The sequence below is a fragment of the Balaenoptera physalus genome, assembly GCF_965194825.1.
Source record: "Balaenoptera physalus genome assembly, chromosome: 20".
NCBI classification, from domain to species: Eukaryota; Metazoa; Chordata; class Mammalia; order Artiodactyla; family Balaenopteridae; genus Balaenoptera; species Balaenoptera physalus.
In genome coordinates, this window is record NC_138901.1 from 25,043,091 (window position 1) to 25,058,973 (window position 15,883).

At 41.9% G+C, this 15,883-nt stretch overlaps 1 protein-coding gene across 5 annotated transcripts in view; it reads left to right on the forward strand.

The window, feature by feature from the left end:
• SPOP (speckle type BTB/POZ protein) overlaps positions 1-11,407 on the forward strand; it is a 67,067-nt gene extending 55,660 nt beyond the window's left edge. For all 5 annotated transcript variants that reach the window (XM_082442328.1, XM_082442326.1, XM_082442325.1 and 2 more), the window contains 5 exons: positions 1,062-1,239; positions 4,073-4,128; positions 4,627-4,749; positions 8,758-8,900; positions 10,163-11,407. In XM_082442328.1, coding sequence (XP_082298454.1) covers positions 1,062-1,239; positions 4,073-4,128; positions 4,627-4,749; positions 8,758-8,900; positions 10,163-10,307 — 645 coding nt within the window. In that variant the 3' untranslated portion in view covers positions 10,308-11,407. The remainder of the gene's footprint in view (positions 1-1,061; positions 1,240-4,072; positions 4,129-4,626; positions 4,750-8,757; positions 8,901-10,162) is intronic.
• The last annotated feature ends 4,476 nt before the right edge of the window (positions 11,408-15,883 follow it).

Below are 15,883 nucleotides of genomic sequence, written 5' to 3' on the forward strand. Positions count from 1 at the left end.
TCTCATCTAACTCATAGGAATAGCAAGAGTGGGGAGCTGATTCTCAAGGTTTGTGAATCCTGCTTTCATTTTAACATTTCTAACCTAATGTGATATAGGAGAGGAAGCATAGCCAGGGTTGTCAGGCAGAAGACTGATCTGTTGGGTCTCATCTTCAGTTTGGTAATTTACATTTATTTTATAATGTTATATGGTTTATAAATCCTTGTATTTTGTATCCTGACAAACTTACGTGAGTTTCATTGATCCATCTACAAGTTACCAGGGTTTTTCTCTAGACTGAACAGTTAATTCAACTGGTTAAACCATGCTGCTGCTGAAGCCAAGTGGCAAGTTGGATTCCTCTATAACCTCGTTGTCGTCATTCTGTTCCAAAGCTGTAAGTGCATGCCCAGCTGGAGCCAGTCATCTTGTATGTCACTGTCACCAATGACTGAGTAAGGGTATAAATGGTGTGGGATACCCACCCAGTTATCGCTACGCAAGATCTTCCAGGCCCAGTCCTGTTCATTAAACTAACATTTGTGAGGAAATGCCAATTATTTACCAGGCCCTATGGAAGCTGCATTTTATTTTTATGTTCCAGAACTAACTGAAAAAAGTGAAGTGCTTTTAGGCTTATTAGATTCTTTTCTCTGGAGAGTTTAGTTTAAATGGCAGTTTCTATAGAGTTCTTTGCATTTAACCTTTTGCTTAAGGCAGAATAAGGTAAATACTTGAGGTTTAACATTTGTTTCTGTCAGTTTTTTCCCTCTGGGGGTTTTGCCCAGGTCTTCAGGGCAGGGAAGGAGGAGCTTATTAGAAGTTTGGAAGAGAAGGAGATTTGTGGGGCTCTCTCCTTACTGTCCTGAGATGGTGTAGAATAAGTATGATCATGATAGTTTGGAAATTACTTGATCCAGAGGTTAAAGACTTCATTTGTGAAGGTGGTTTCAAGAGAATATGCCTAACATCAGTTTCTAAATGTACTATAACAACAAGGTAAAAGTCATCTCTCCTCCTGCTGGGAAGAAAATTCCTGGTAACAAAAGCTTTGGACTGTGTTTTCTTATCTTTCACAGGTGAGTGTGGTGCAAGATTCTGTCAACATTTCTGGCCAGAACACCATGAATATGGTGAAGGTTCCTGAGTGCCGGTTGGCGGATGAGTTAGGAGGACTGTGGGAGAATTCCCGGTTCACAGACTGTTGTTTGTGTGTTGCTGGCCAGGAATTCCAGGCTCACAAAGCTATCTTAGCAGGTTAGTATTTATTCGTGGGGAGCTTTAGTTGTGATTAAACAAGGAAAAACAGTAGGCTGCATAATCACCTTTTGAATAGCTTCAGCTTTTTGAACTAGTACAAAAAAACTGCAGCTAAATATATTTTTATATTGTGGTGACATTAGTTGTCAAAACCAAAAGGGCTGCTCTCCATAACTCTCTGTAGTGGACTTAGGCCACCATTTTCAAGGAATGGATGATGATGTGTATTGGATGCCTTTGCACCTGGAGGTTAGATGTCAAAACACTGGTTAAGAGCAGGTATCAGCCCCTAGACAGGGACTTAGGATGTAATGGAGAGGATTCTGGACTCGGGACTAAACCACCACATAGCCAAGTCCCCAGCCCTGGAGGTCTTAGCCCTCTCCTCCATACAAACATACTAGAAGAATGAGAATGTTGCCAGTGACGTGGAAGATCAGGTCTTGTTCTAGTAATAGGCCCTTGGTCTTTAAGACCAGAAAGACTGACACACAGCAGGAACTGTTAAGGCAGTCTGATGGCCTTACCTCACAGGGAAGCATAGCTTTCAGCCACAAACTTGTATTCAGGCCAAAAGATGTAAGAGGAAATCACATGAACCTTCAGGCAACAGATTTCTTACCAAGACCCTCAGCCCTGTCATTCTAAAGTGCACACCTGGCAAAACCTCTGTCTGGCTCAGTCTAACCATCTTCCTGTTCCCTCTTCTCAACTAGGTGTTACTGAGACTTGCTAAAGGAAGTCATTAACTCTTGTGTTCGTGCCTCTGTGCTCAGCTAGGCGCTCGGCACTGCCGAGACCTCTTTCTACAGATGCATAGTCAGCTCCTTTTCTTTTTCTCAATAGACACTTCAAACCTTTACCACTCTCCTTTAATCTCCACCTCCTAAAAGATGACCTTGCTGCTGCTTCCAAGAGAAAATCAAGGCCCTTCTCCCTCGGCTCTTGCCTCTCACCTGCATTTTCTCTGCATTCTCAGTGGAGGAGGTGTTCTTCGTGTCCAAAGCAGACTACTTTCTACTGTTGTTCTGTTTCATGCTGCCTTCTCAGAAGCCTGACTCTGCCAGTTAGACCCTTGTTATCCAGTATCTTTGCCATCTCTTTCTCCTATTGCCTGTTTACGCCTAGCCTGTAAACACGCTCAAGCTTCTCCCTCTAGTTATTCTCTCTATTTTCCAGAGCTAAGTTTCTTGAGTTAACATATTCATTCTCTCTATTCTTTCCTCCCACTTATCCTCAGTTTGCCTCCATGCCACAAAAGCGGTTTTCCAAAGTTACATGACCTGCTAGTTCCTAAGTTTGAGGGACTCTTTAGTTTATATATTATTTGACTCCTTCATTCTGGTTTCTCTGGCTGGCTTTCTGGCTACTTCTAATGTGTGGCCTCCCTCTTCTTCACCCATCCCTTTAAACATTGTTATTCCCTAAGGGTCTGCCTTAGTTCTCTTTTCACTCTACTTAGTCTCCCTAGATTATTTTATTTATTCTCATAACATCAGCTTCTCTCTATCCACTGATCCCTCTAGGCATATTGCTGCTTTGGACCCTTCCCTCTTTATTAAAAGCACCAGCCCTTTAGTCTTCAGCTTCTGTAATGTATTTATAGAGTACCTTATAGTCTATAGCCTTTCAGAGATAAGAACAATGAGAACTGATATTCTTTTGGAATAGATTAAAATATCGAGGTTCAGAGGGTTACGTGATTTGCCCAAGATTATATGGTTAGAAAATGGCAAATCTAAAATTAGTCCTTTCTGACATAAATTAGGTCAAAGTTCCAGGTGACTGTTAGCTGAAACTCCTTCTATATATTCCATCTGTTCCTCCTCTCTTAGGTAGAGGTTGGTAGTCTCAACTTTCACCAAAACCCCTGATTTATTGGACATGATAAATTTGAGTTCTTAGCCATTTTATTACTTTCATGGTTGAAATTAAGTTTACTTATTTTTCATGGTGTTCATTAGACTAGAATGGGCATGGCTTAGAACACTGTTTCTGAATCTTTTTTCATTATTCCCACCCCTAAGGAAAAAATTAAGAGACATTAAGTACTAAGGAATAAGATTTTGTCTAGTTGGGTTAAGATCTGAAGGGCCACAAGTGATTGTGACAACTAAGATTGTTTTCACCTCTTTGGGGCGTTATCATCTCTGTTGATAATGCATGGCTTGGAGGAACAGACAGCCTGCCATAAATAAGCCTACACTTCATCTAGCTAACGGATGCCATTGAGCCCTGTTCTTGACCTCCTTGCTGTGTGGTCCCTGGAAGCGGAGGAAGGTAGGTATCATTGTTCCAGGCAAAAATGCAGGTATTAGGACACCCTGCTTAGACCATGAAGGACCTTCCATTTGAACTCCAAGATCTACTCAGAGGATATCATTGTCATCTAACATAGGTAATTTGAGTAATCTCCTTGAAATATGAATGGTTGGAATGGAGCCAATAAATTATTTTGAAAGAAGTGATTTCTTTTTTCCCTATGTATTATATAATAATTATTCACTTATTATATAATATAAAAAGAAAGTAATTTTATAATTCTGGCATAATTTGATATAAAAGACCATTTCTGTAGTAGTGGGACAGGAAAGAAAATGATCTCTTCTTCTGGAGTTCCCTGGTGGTCCAGTGGTTAGGACTCGGCGCTTTCACTGCCATTGGCCCAGGTTCAATCCCTGGTCGGGGAACTAAGATCCCACAAACCACGTGGTGCGGCCAAAAAAGAAAAAAAAGAAAATGATCTCTATGATCTCTTCTTCATAACAGAAGAACCAAGAGATTTTGGTGTGATAACCATATCTGTCTCTGTTTTCCTTTCACTTTATAGCTCGTTCTCCAGTTTTTAGTGCCATGTTTGAACATGAAATGGAGGAAAGCAAAAAGGTATGTTAATAGGATACAAATACGTCTTTTTAGTTAGGTGGCTAGAATCAGATCATTTCCCAATTTGGCAGCAGATTTATTTTCCTGTTTTTTTTTGTCTTATTATGTTATTAAAATGGAGTACAGTTTCCTGAACAGACAATTTCTGAGAGCAGAGAGAGGTAGTCTGGAAGCATTCTAGGTAAAGCAGAATCACTATTCCAGGCAGGTCATCCAAATAGTCTTGGGTGAGGGTATTAGACATGTGTTTCTACTGAGGAAAAGAAAGGTGAAAAATCAAAGATATAGTTGTCTTACTATTGTATTTAAGAAAACAAAGGTGGTACATATGATGGGAGAAAAGGCTATTACAATCAAATAGGGCAAAGAGAACTTTTCCATTCGTGTTAGATTTAAAATGATACAAGCTCCTCTCTTCATCAGAGGTTAAAATCATGAAAATTGTTTAGAGATTTTGTTCTGTTGGAATGTTTCTCATTTTTAGTTTCTTTGGCATAGAATCGGGTTGAAATCAATGATGTGGAGCCTGAAGTTTTTAAGGAAATGATGTGCTTCATTTACACGGGGAAGGCTCCGAACCTCGACAAAATGGCTGATGATTTGCTGGCAGCTGCTGACAAGGTGAGATAAGAACAGGAAAATAATAAGACTAGGAGTTTTGGTGACCTCGTGAGTTTCATGACTGGGCGTTTATGTTGCTTTGTGGGCAGGATGAACATATATCTTAGTTTTGTTTTTTTTTAATATTTATTTATTTATTTGGTTGCACCAGTCTTAGTTGCAGTAGGCGGGCTCCTTAGTTGCAGCACGTGGGCTTCTTAGTTGCGGCAGGCGGGCTCCTTAGTTGCAGCGTGCGAGCTCTTAGTTGCGGCATGCGAACTCATAGTTGCAGCGTGCGTGTGGGATCTAGTTCCCTGACCGGGGATTGAACCCAGGCCCCCTGCATTGGGAGCGCAAAGTCTTATCCACTGGGCCACCAGGGAAGTCCCACATATATCTTAGTTTGGCCAGAACAGTCTTGGTTTACACTTGTGTTCCAGCACAGTTACTGATAGCACCCTTTTTATTTTCAAAAGTATCCTGCTTTGAAGGGTAAATTATATGGCCATCCTAACTATGGAAAAGAAGGATAAGTTGATGTTTACCTCTCTTCTCTTGCCAATCTCAAATTTAACCACAGTGATTTTGAAGATTCAGATAATACTAACATTTGGATTTATAATTTATAATTTGGCTTTGTAATTTACAAAAATGTTCTTGAGTTCATTAACTTTTATTTAAACTTTGTCAGTAAGAGAATAACTTTTACCTAGTATCCTGCTTATTAGCATTTTCGGCTTTTACCTTAGAAGTTATTGAAATATACCATATTCAGAATTGTAAGATGATGAATAGATCTTTGGGAAAAAAATACAATAAATGTATGCTTTGATTATAAGACACATTTTAATTTGAGAAATGTTAAAGTGTGAAAATAAAAATGTAGATCTTAGCCTTAAGGAAATATGGTTATTACCTAAAACAACAGGCTGGTGATTCCCAAAATCGGGTTGAGGGGAAAAGGTTAATGAAACACCAAGTCAAATTGGGGTTTTTTGTGTTGCTCTTTTATAGCAGGACCTTTCTCAGAACCTTTAGTATGTCAGTGTGTACTGTTAGTTTTCTAAAAGAGAATGTAATAGACAAATTTCTCCAATTTAGTTAACCCTGGAGTTACTTTTCTCAAGGATCACCTCTGGAGATTAGTGTTCCCCAAAACACACTTTGGGAAACTGACTTTCATTGTGTAGATAGACCAGAGAGAGCAGTGACCTGTTGCTCCAAGGCCCTGTGGTCTGAGGAAATGTGACTGGGGGGTGGGGGCGGGTGTGTGTGTAAAAGGATTGCTATTTATCCTGTGGAATCTTCTCTTACATTGGGGGGCAGTTGAGGCAAGGGTGTTAAAGAGCTTAAACCCGGCCAGCAGTAGACCCCATGAGAAAGATGGTTCTCTGCTGGAGGTGCCTCCTTTTCCTGCCGTGATGCTGCAGCACCCACCTGAGGGGCACAGCTGGCTCTGGCCTGAGAGCACTAGAGCCTTCTCAGGATTCACTCACGGGAGTAATCTCCTTCCTTCTCCCTTAGCACCCCTGAGGAGAGTGTGTTTACAGTGGAGGTTTTATCTTTATTGATCATCTTTTTGGAGTGTTTGTAGAGGATGAGGCATGTAAACCCAATCAGTGCTACCAGTGAAAAGGATTGAATAATAGCTGTTATCTTTCTTATCACCTTTCAAGACTTTATTAAGTACAATTAAGCAATGTGAACATCCTATACCCTTCCAGTCTAGCTCAGTTCTGACCAGAGGAAACTTGCTTTCAGTGGAAACGGAAAGAAAATATTTGCTGTGAGTTCTGGGGAAGTAGAATACACAGCCCAAATGGCTGCTTTTTTATAAACATGAGTTTATAATGATTCTGCCTCATCCGCCCTCTGATTTTTTTTTTTTTCTTCTTCTTTTTTTTTGGCCTCACCACGCGGCTTGTGGGATTTTAGTTCCCCAAGCAGGAATCGAACCCAGGCCCTCGGCAGTGAGAGCACAGAGTCCTGACCACTGGACTGCCAGGGAATTCCCCGTCCTCTGATTTTCAATGAAGCAGTCACTTGTACTTATACATACCAGGCATTTATCCCCCTCATCTTCTAGCTCCCATAAGGATGAGTAGCATCACAAGGTCCAATTTTTAGACAGAAATACTAAAACTCAGAGTTGTACATTCTCAGAGCGAGGGTTAGACATCTGTGTCCCTGGGTTTTCATTCCTGCCCCTCAGCCAGAGAGCCTACTGGGAACCTATTGTAAGTACAGAGAGCAGGCGGTCAGCCTGAACTGACATTCTAAGGTTGGTGTTTTTCAGTACAATGTGGTAGTTAAAGCAGTTGAACCACAGCAGTGCTCTAAATTGATGAATGAGAAGTAACTGAAGGGTGTGTTTTTCAAATTCCATTCAAAATTTCCCATTAGACAGTCCTTGCTCTAAGCTTATTTGAAAACATTTTTACCTTTACACCTCCTTGTGAGCTTCAGGAAAACAGAATAAGAAAATTTTTATGGAAGGATCTAAACATCTAGAATTTACCCAAGAGGCTAAAACAGCTTCTTCTGAGTTTTTCCAGTCTCCTGGGGACATGTGTAATTAGACCAAAAACAAAACAAAACATATAACCCAGGCCTAGGAGACAAAATTTCAATCTCTGCCATTAGGCAGGTTTTTCAGAAGCATAATTAAGAAAAAAAACTTTGTCCCCAAGGGACGAAAATGGCTACTTTTGTCTAATTATTCAGTAGGGATCAGAGCTATTCACAGTAAAAGTTCTTTTAAAAGAATTTTATTGAGAAAGGATAAGATGAGTATTCTGTGCAGCACTGTGTGAAGACTGAACATTTACTTAACCTTTTTCAGTCTTTTAAAATGAAAACGGCAGCCTAATTTCTTTCTTGTGTAGTGTCATTCCTGTTTTCCATGGAAACTGTTTTCTAGTTACTCAAATGTAAGAAATTAAAGCTGCACCCAAAACCAATAAAACTCTCTTTTTGCTGCAGGAGATCACAGTGCCAGCAGATATGCCTCCTCACCCAGAATTCATAACAATAAAATTGTCTTGGTTTGATCATCATGATTCAGCCTGAAGAAGTATTATTGTGTCATTGAGTTCTCAGGCCCTCAAGATGGGACCTATACGGAGACTGTGGATACTCTCAGAGCAAACCATTCTCCTATGAACTGATTAATGACATTTTATTTTGGGCCTTCTTTTATCCCTTCCTCCCCCTTTTCCCTGAAGTTCCTTAGTAAGTTCATAATATATTTGAGAGCAAGTAGTACAGTTGCATCAAAACAAATCAAGTAGATCAGATGTGCCCAATATTAACCTAGGCCTTCATTTCCAAAACATTTATTTATACCCTTTACTTGGAAAATAGGAAGTTTTTAGGCTGAAACTGGATCCAGGGTCTCTGTTGCTTTGTTCTTCTACCTTAAGAATCTTAACCTCAACCCCAGTAAGATAGGACTCCATTTATCCTTTTCTGTTGAAAAGGAGGCCTTTGGTTGACCCTCATTCAGGAATAAAGAGTGGTAGAGATGCTGGTGAAAGTCACCACAGGGCTCCTTTTCACAGCCTGATGGGACAGTTGGAATATCCTGCTGGGCTGGTGACAATGCTTAAGTAGAAAGGACTGTGCTGCACCCTAGTCTGGCTCTAAATAAAAGGATTGCAGAAACTTTAATGTCCCTGTTGACTTGAAGCAGAGAAATGCCTCATTGTAAGGGTAGGTGTTGATGGTTTAAGAGACACTTTAATGGTAGTCGTTGTAGGGGAAAACTTGAAGATATGGGTCTATTCCATAATTGCCATTTTTCTAATAGACTTTAGAACTTGAATGGCAGCTATGCAAGTTATCTTGGCTGTTTATTTCGGCCTTCGGAGTATGGTTATGTTTTATAATTGCAGTAGCAGCATTTTCATGGTCTGTGCAGTTTTGTTAAGGTATCCAGTTACGTGATGGTACAGCTGGAGAAAACAACCTCAGTAGCAGTCAGCCCAGAGCCATTCCTGCTCTGACGACAGCCACGCTTGTGTTTTACAGTATGCCTTGGAGCGTTTAAAGGTCATGTGTGAGGATGCCCTCTGCAGTAACCTCTCCGTGGAGAACGCCGCAGAAATTCTCATCCTGGCTGACCTCCACAGCGCAGATCAGTTGAAAACTCAGGCAGTGGATTTCATCAACTAGTGAGTTGTCATCTTCAAAGTTCTTTCAGGGTAGTTGGGTTAGTTAACGAATGAGAAAGGAAGACTTTGAATTGGTGAGTGAAACAGGTGAGTAGCTTCATTAAGCTTTTTAGTAGTAGGTAGAGAGTGTCCATCTTTTCCTTCAGCTTGACAGTGTGAAAAATGGTTTTGCTTTCATCAGTATAATCTGATTGGTGAGTGAAGTGTATTACTGCCTTGCAGGATCAGAATTGATGAAAATGACAACTTGCTGGTCTGAAAAAGTTGTGTCCCCTAAAGCGATAGTATCTTTACTTCACACTCACCGGCTTAAAAAAAGACATGCAGATCTCTGGGAGAGCAGAAGTGGATTTTTATGAGTTAGTAAGAGTGTCCAATGGTCAACTGCAGAATGGGGAAAAGAGAAGGCATAATCAGGAGACGAGGTCATAAAATAACTGTTTTGAGAAAGAAGAGTAAATTCCAGTAGATCTGTTCCTTCATCCTAAATGACCATATTACTTTCTGAAATAATTCTCAGTGGGACATGTTATATTCCTTTGCCTGATGGGGAGCAAAAGTTGGAAAAAACCCCAGGAAGAGAAGCAGGTCTACTAATAAAGCCCTCAAAACAGCAGTTCTGGGGGGTGAGAGGTCTAAGAGGTTGCAGGGTAGGTGAGTAAACATTATTTAACACAGAAAATGCCCTGAAAACAGGAAATGATGTCCTCTAAGTCTGTAAGATTGTTTCGAAGCAAAGTGTTCCTTGTCCTGAGCGCTCACTCTGTGCTGGACACTTGCTTGGTGCTTTTTAGATGTTAACCATTCAGTGAAGTGTGAGTATTAGCCCCTCTTTTTCGATTATCAGTTAGGCCCCAGGCTATGACCTGCTTTGTGGTTATGGGACTAGTAAATGGCAAAGCCAGATGGGAGCTCAGAGCTGTCGGACCCAGAGAACTCCTGCTCTTTCTCTTTGTCAGCATCACCAACAAATATGAAGAGCATTGATGATGTAGAGAAGAGCCTGAGGAACACTTCATCTTTTGTAATTGAGAACATAGTGTCTCAGAGTCCTAGTTTTCAGAGTTACAACAGTCGTAACCTGGTCACCTGTCTGCACATTGTCTAACAAGCAAATTCTCATGCATATTGAGGGTTCTGTCTGAGTACGTCTTGCATTGACACCCATAACAGCAAACCCTGGGAAATTCGGCTGTCTAGGTGGCTGTTTAATTCATCCTTCATTCACCCCTCTGGTAACCCATCTCTCACATTTCTCCTAGTCATGCTTCGGATGTCTTGGAGACCTCCGGGTGGAAGTCAATGGTGGTGTCACATCCCCACTTGGTGGCTGAGGCGTACCGCTCTCTGGCTTCAGCACAGTGCCCGTTTCTGGGACCCCCACGCAAGCGCCTGAAGCAGTCCTAAGATCCTGTTGTAAGACTCCGTTTATTTTCCAGAAGCAGCAGCCACCGTTGCTGCCACAAACCACCAGGTAGACAGCGCAATCTGTGGAGCTTTTACTCCGTTGTGGGGGGAAAAGACTGCATCGTGGCCCCGGACTTTTAAAACAGCACTAAATAAACTTGGGGGAAATGAGGGTGGGGGGAGGGAAGGGCCCGGGACTCGGGGCTGTTCAACCTAATGAAAACCCTGTTGCTGCGTCACTGTGTTCTCTTTGGCCTGGCCGAGTTTGATACTGTGGGGATTCAGTTTAGGCGCTAGCCCTGAGGACATCCCAGCGGTGGTACTTTGGAGAAACCTGTCTGCATCTGACGGAGCAGAACAGATCGTCAGGTGCCTGGAGCAAAAAGAAAATTAAAAAAGGACATTTAGTTTTAAGAGAAGGGAAAAGGAAAGAAGAAAGGATTTTTGCAGAATTTCTCAAAAATCAGTTTTGGGATTCCAGTAGTATTTATGTTGAGAGAAGTTTTAGTCCATCCAGCTGTGCTAAAACTTGGGTATTTGTGAGAACTCAGCACCACCATGCAAGTATCCGAAGAGCTCTCTTGTTGTTAGCACTTATTGTTTGTAAGAACACAATACGTCCAGGTACCCTTTTATGAAAAACAACAAGCAGAGGTGAAAGGGGAGGGAGATGATTTGGTCTAGAAGATGAGTATTCTGATGTGGTAGCTTTTGGAAAAAAATCTTTATTGGTGTTGAAAACTGGAAAAAATAATTCATCCAGAATTCATACTGTCTTGACAAAAACTATGGTTCTCTGTTTTTAGATATTGTGGAAAATGTTTTTTGGCATTTTTCTCTGATTTTATTTCTTCTCCCCTGTTCCTTTTTCTAAAAAACAAACACACACAAAACAAAAACAGAGCAAAAAGAAAAGGAAATTTTATTATTAATGCTGTGTGGAAAAACTCCCAGCCCAGATTGCTCAGCTGTTCATACCTGACTTGCCACCTGCATAGGAGCCAGTCCTGTTCCTTCCAATTCGCCCCTCTTCCTACAGGGGAGAACTTCCAAATGTTAATTTTTTTCTTTTTGAAAATATAAATAATTACTATTTTGTACTGTGTGGTATCTCTGGTCTTTTGTTTCACTCACCTGGCTTGTCTTTTGGGTCTGAGTTCCTTAAGGGATTTTGAAGGCCTAGTTTGATTCTCTAGCTTGCAGAGATTATGCTCAAAAAGTCTAAGCAGTAGGAATTCATTGCGTCTCCCTAATCTCAAGTTCCCTTTGTGAGCTGCCAGCACCTGCCAGTCCCCTGTCCTTCTTATCTCACAGGCCACATCCTACCAAGGGATCAGGCTCCTTCTGCCAAGGCGAGTAACGGAAGTGGGCTTTCCTGCACCCTACAGGTTTTAAGACCGAATTCCCAATCTCCCTTCTCCTTAAGTAAATACAAAAATATCAAGGGGACATGACTGTGGAGACTTAATAAAGGGAAATTCTTATCTCTGACTGGTTCTGTCACTGACTGGATGTGTTTGCAGAAAAGTTAATGTCCAGATTGCCGGTGAGCTTACAGGAATGCTCTGGGGCTCCTCCTCTGCCGTTCCTGCAGCAGTGTTGGACAGGGCAGTGGGATACACTGGAGAACCATTGGCCATTGGGCCAAGGAGTGTATTATTTGACCTATTATCAGTATAATCAAAGGCAGGATTTGCTCATTAGAAACCACTCCTTTGCGCTTCTCGGTTTCCTCCTAAGTGTCACCTATGTGAGCACGTGCCCAGTTCTCCATGTCCTGGCTGCTGTCCTGTGCCTCCTGAGTCCTCACTTTCCAGATCAGCACGTGGATCTGGGGACCAGGGCGCACCCAGGGTCTCCTGTACCCACGGTGTCTCTCAGGTAACTGCACTGGCTCAGCGCTGCTCACGTTTCAGCAAAGCTTCCTGTACAACATCTCATTGGAACTTCCCAACAACTCGATGGGTTGGGTAGGATAAATGAGAGATAGATAGCATCTTCCCATTTTATAGGTGAGAGAAATTGAACCCCGAGGGACATGCCTAAGGTTACACAACTTGAGCGAGAGTTCTTCTAATGTGATACCCTGAAAAGATTATGTAAGCAACTGGAGGAAGTTCCATTTCTGAAATGTTTAGGTATGCAATCTGAGGTAAAGCTTTCTTTCTGTGGGAATAGCAAGAGCAAAAGCTCTGGAAAGGTGCCTCAGCTGGCCTGTTTGTCAGAGGATCCAGGAGGACAAACCAGGCTTCAGATTTGCCCTTCCTCATTCACAGAAAGCTGTGGATTGGGGGCTGGTAGGTTCAGGGAACATGTCCTCAGAAGGGTAGCAGTTCTGGCACCAAGCTTCTGGCAAGATGAAAGTCTCTTCTGGGATTTCCCAAAATTTACGGGATTTCCACTGTGGGCTTTACTGTTGGGTACAAAGCAGTTAGGATTTCGGGTACAGGTGAAGCTGTTTGATGCTTCTCCTGTCATTATTATATTCTTTCTGGACGTGTTTGTTTCTGTTTAAATGATAGAGTTGAAGCCATCTGGTTATGACAACATCAGAGCCCCAGCATACTGTTCATAAACCTCCCACTGCCACCACCCCCTCCCAGAGCTCCCCCACATCTGAAATTTAATTCAAGTTAGCTCCACAGTCTGGGGCATGTGCTGTCACTGCAGAGATGTCCGTGCCAGTGGAACAGTTGGAGATTTCAATTCCACAAGGATATGGCTTATTTATCAAAACAATATTTCAGGCAAGTAGTTTCACAGAACCTTTGGAGTTGCAGTTTCGGGTCCAAATACTGTATCTGGCATCATTCCCCAACTTCCCTCCTTCCTTATTGTCAGCCCCCCTCTATCTGGCCATTCACGGAAAATTTTTCTTGTTCCTTATGTAGAGATTAAACCTGTGTTATTAGGCATTTCAAACACCTTTATGAGGTTTAACAATTCAGGTAAGAGATGCCTCTCTTTTCTATCACTGGTAAGTCTGCTGGCCTTTTAGGTCTTTAAGAGGTTCCTCTTTTTTTTTTTTTAAATTCCAGCCAGAGACATCAAGATTCTTTCTTTGGCCAAAAGATCCCTGGCTTGACCACCACTCTGCGCATTCATTTATAATTCTGGCTTAAACCTATTGTACGTTCTCCATATTGCGGGAGCCTGTGCAGATGAAAGGAAACCGCCTGTATGTTTATGAGCAAAACAACAGACGGGAGGAGTTGAGCTGTACTTTGAAACTGACTGTTGCTTTGTTCTGGCTCTTCAGCTCCTATAAAAGAACAGCAACTAAATCCCCCCAACATGACTATATTGGATCCTTTGGTTTATCTTTGTCAAAGACAAATTCTTGGCTGGAGCCCAACCTTATTTTCCACAACTAATTATCTTTTTAATCAGCCCGGGCCTGTGTGTTTCCTTTATCTCTCATGACTTTTCCCTGAACCCTGCCCTATATCATTTAGATTCATTTCTAATGGCTTGCTGACTAATTCAGCATTCAGGTGAGTATTGTCGGACTGCTCTTGATGTATGTGTATGCACAAGGTAGATGTGTTTGCCCCCTTTTAATTTCAGAAGTGACCTCGCCACGTTGGGGCCTTTGACCCAATAGGTGGACACCTCCTGGAGACAGTAAGCAAGGAAGCAAATGTAGGATGATCAGTATTTGGGATAATGAGCTGGGAGAACCAGAAGCTTTGACCTCCAGATGAGAGCGGAAACTTGAATGTTGTTGACTGATGGGATCTTTATGTGGCTAAGCTATTATAATGCAAGATATCATTCCCCCTCTGTAAATCCTGTAATGCTGGAGTGGAAAGTGGCATCTGGAATACTGTTTGGTTCTGATTCCTGCAGCTCTAGGAAAAGAGAATTTTAGACTTGAGGGAATTCAGTACAAGCAACAGAAATGACTAAGGAGTTGAAGGGGATCAACTTCAGGGGAAAAACATTATGAAGCTAAAATATGCATTACTCAAGTATGGGAATGTTGCACGGGGACCCGTAGCTTACAGATCTCACAGGAGTTCTGTACGCTTGCCGGCTTGTGTTGTGCAGCTCCCGTTCATCCCAAGGTGATAACCGTAACATCCTCGAGGTCACTCAACCTGGCTCTGAGCCAAGAAGCAGCAGAAGGCAAAGGAATAGCTTTGGGCCTTAGGCCCGCAGACCATAAAGAAAGTGAAAATCTAAGCATTTGCCTCAGTGGACACCCCTGCTCATAATGCTCGGTTGAAACGGGGGAGCGTCAGCCCCCTCAGGACCCTGAAAGGTGAGCTTTTGACAAACTGCAGGGAAAAAGGGGGCCCCCACATAATTCATCTTCTTTTCATGTCTGAGAAAACACATCCCTAGAAGTGAGATGACTGCTCAAGGTCACAGAGATGAAAACTCAGGCCACTGACTGAGCAAACAGTGCCTGAGCACCTAGAAAGTGGCAAATACTGTGCTAGGCTAGGTTTGAGGTGAGGGGTAGGATTTTCCCTCCACTAATCCAGTCTAATGGAGGAGACGGGAGTGGCCCACAGAAACAAAGCCGGGAGGTCATAGCACTGAGGACTGAAAAGCTATTGAATTTAGCAGTAAGGAGGTCAGCGGTTACCTTAGAGCAGTTTCTGTCAAATGGTGGAGGTAGAAGCCAAGACTGACGAGAAGGTAAGCAAACATGGCTTGAGTATAAGCCACTCTTTCCAGAAGTTTGGCAGGGAGAGAGGAAGGGAATCTCTCCCACCCACTCTTAAGAACTTAACGTCTCAATTTAATCAACACATTTATGTTTGTTTAGAAGTAATGGTATACAGGTTGTTCCATAAAATTACAGACACTTCAGTGACTGATGTTTGCAATGAAAGTCATGTCTGTAGAATAATTATAGCTTCAAATTGAGAAAACAATCACCGTCAACCCTTACACAGTTTTGAGAATGATTTCCTCAAGACAGACACATGTTTCTATACTTCTTTAACCTATCCATCTTCCAAGTAAAAGTTGGCTTCACATTTATTATAGACCCTTAAAATGTTTTTCTGGGCAGTGGTTTTGTTCAGTGGCGTGCTACTTAAAGGTATAACATTTAGTTCCCCAAAATGTCAGCCGTGATTGGTAGCATTTGCCAGTTTCCATGGTATAAATACCCCCACTATGGCCATTTCAAACCTTGAGGTGACATTTCTGGGTGCAGAGTTGGAAGGGGTGTGCAGCTCACCATTATCAAGCACTGCCACCATACAGATACGGTAGACGAGTATAACCTCAAGCCATAGGCAATGGTAAAGTGTAAGATAATTAGGAAGAGATGAATTTTGAGTATTTATTACTTTTGCTGTTGTACATTAATACAGTTGCATTTTTAATTGGCCATTTAACAACCATCTCTCAAAATTTCTGAAAATTTTAACGAATGGCTCTATAGAGCCACTGTGAACTGGTTCCAGCACACCACTGGTGTGGTTTCAAATTTGTCCTCCAACATCTGTGCTTTATTTCCTGTTATCCTACAGCACTTTAAAATGCACTTACTAGTTTAATGGTAAAATGAAGTACTGCCTTTTGGGAAATTTATAGATAGATTGACATTGATACAT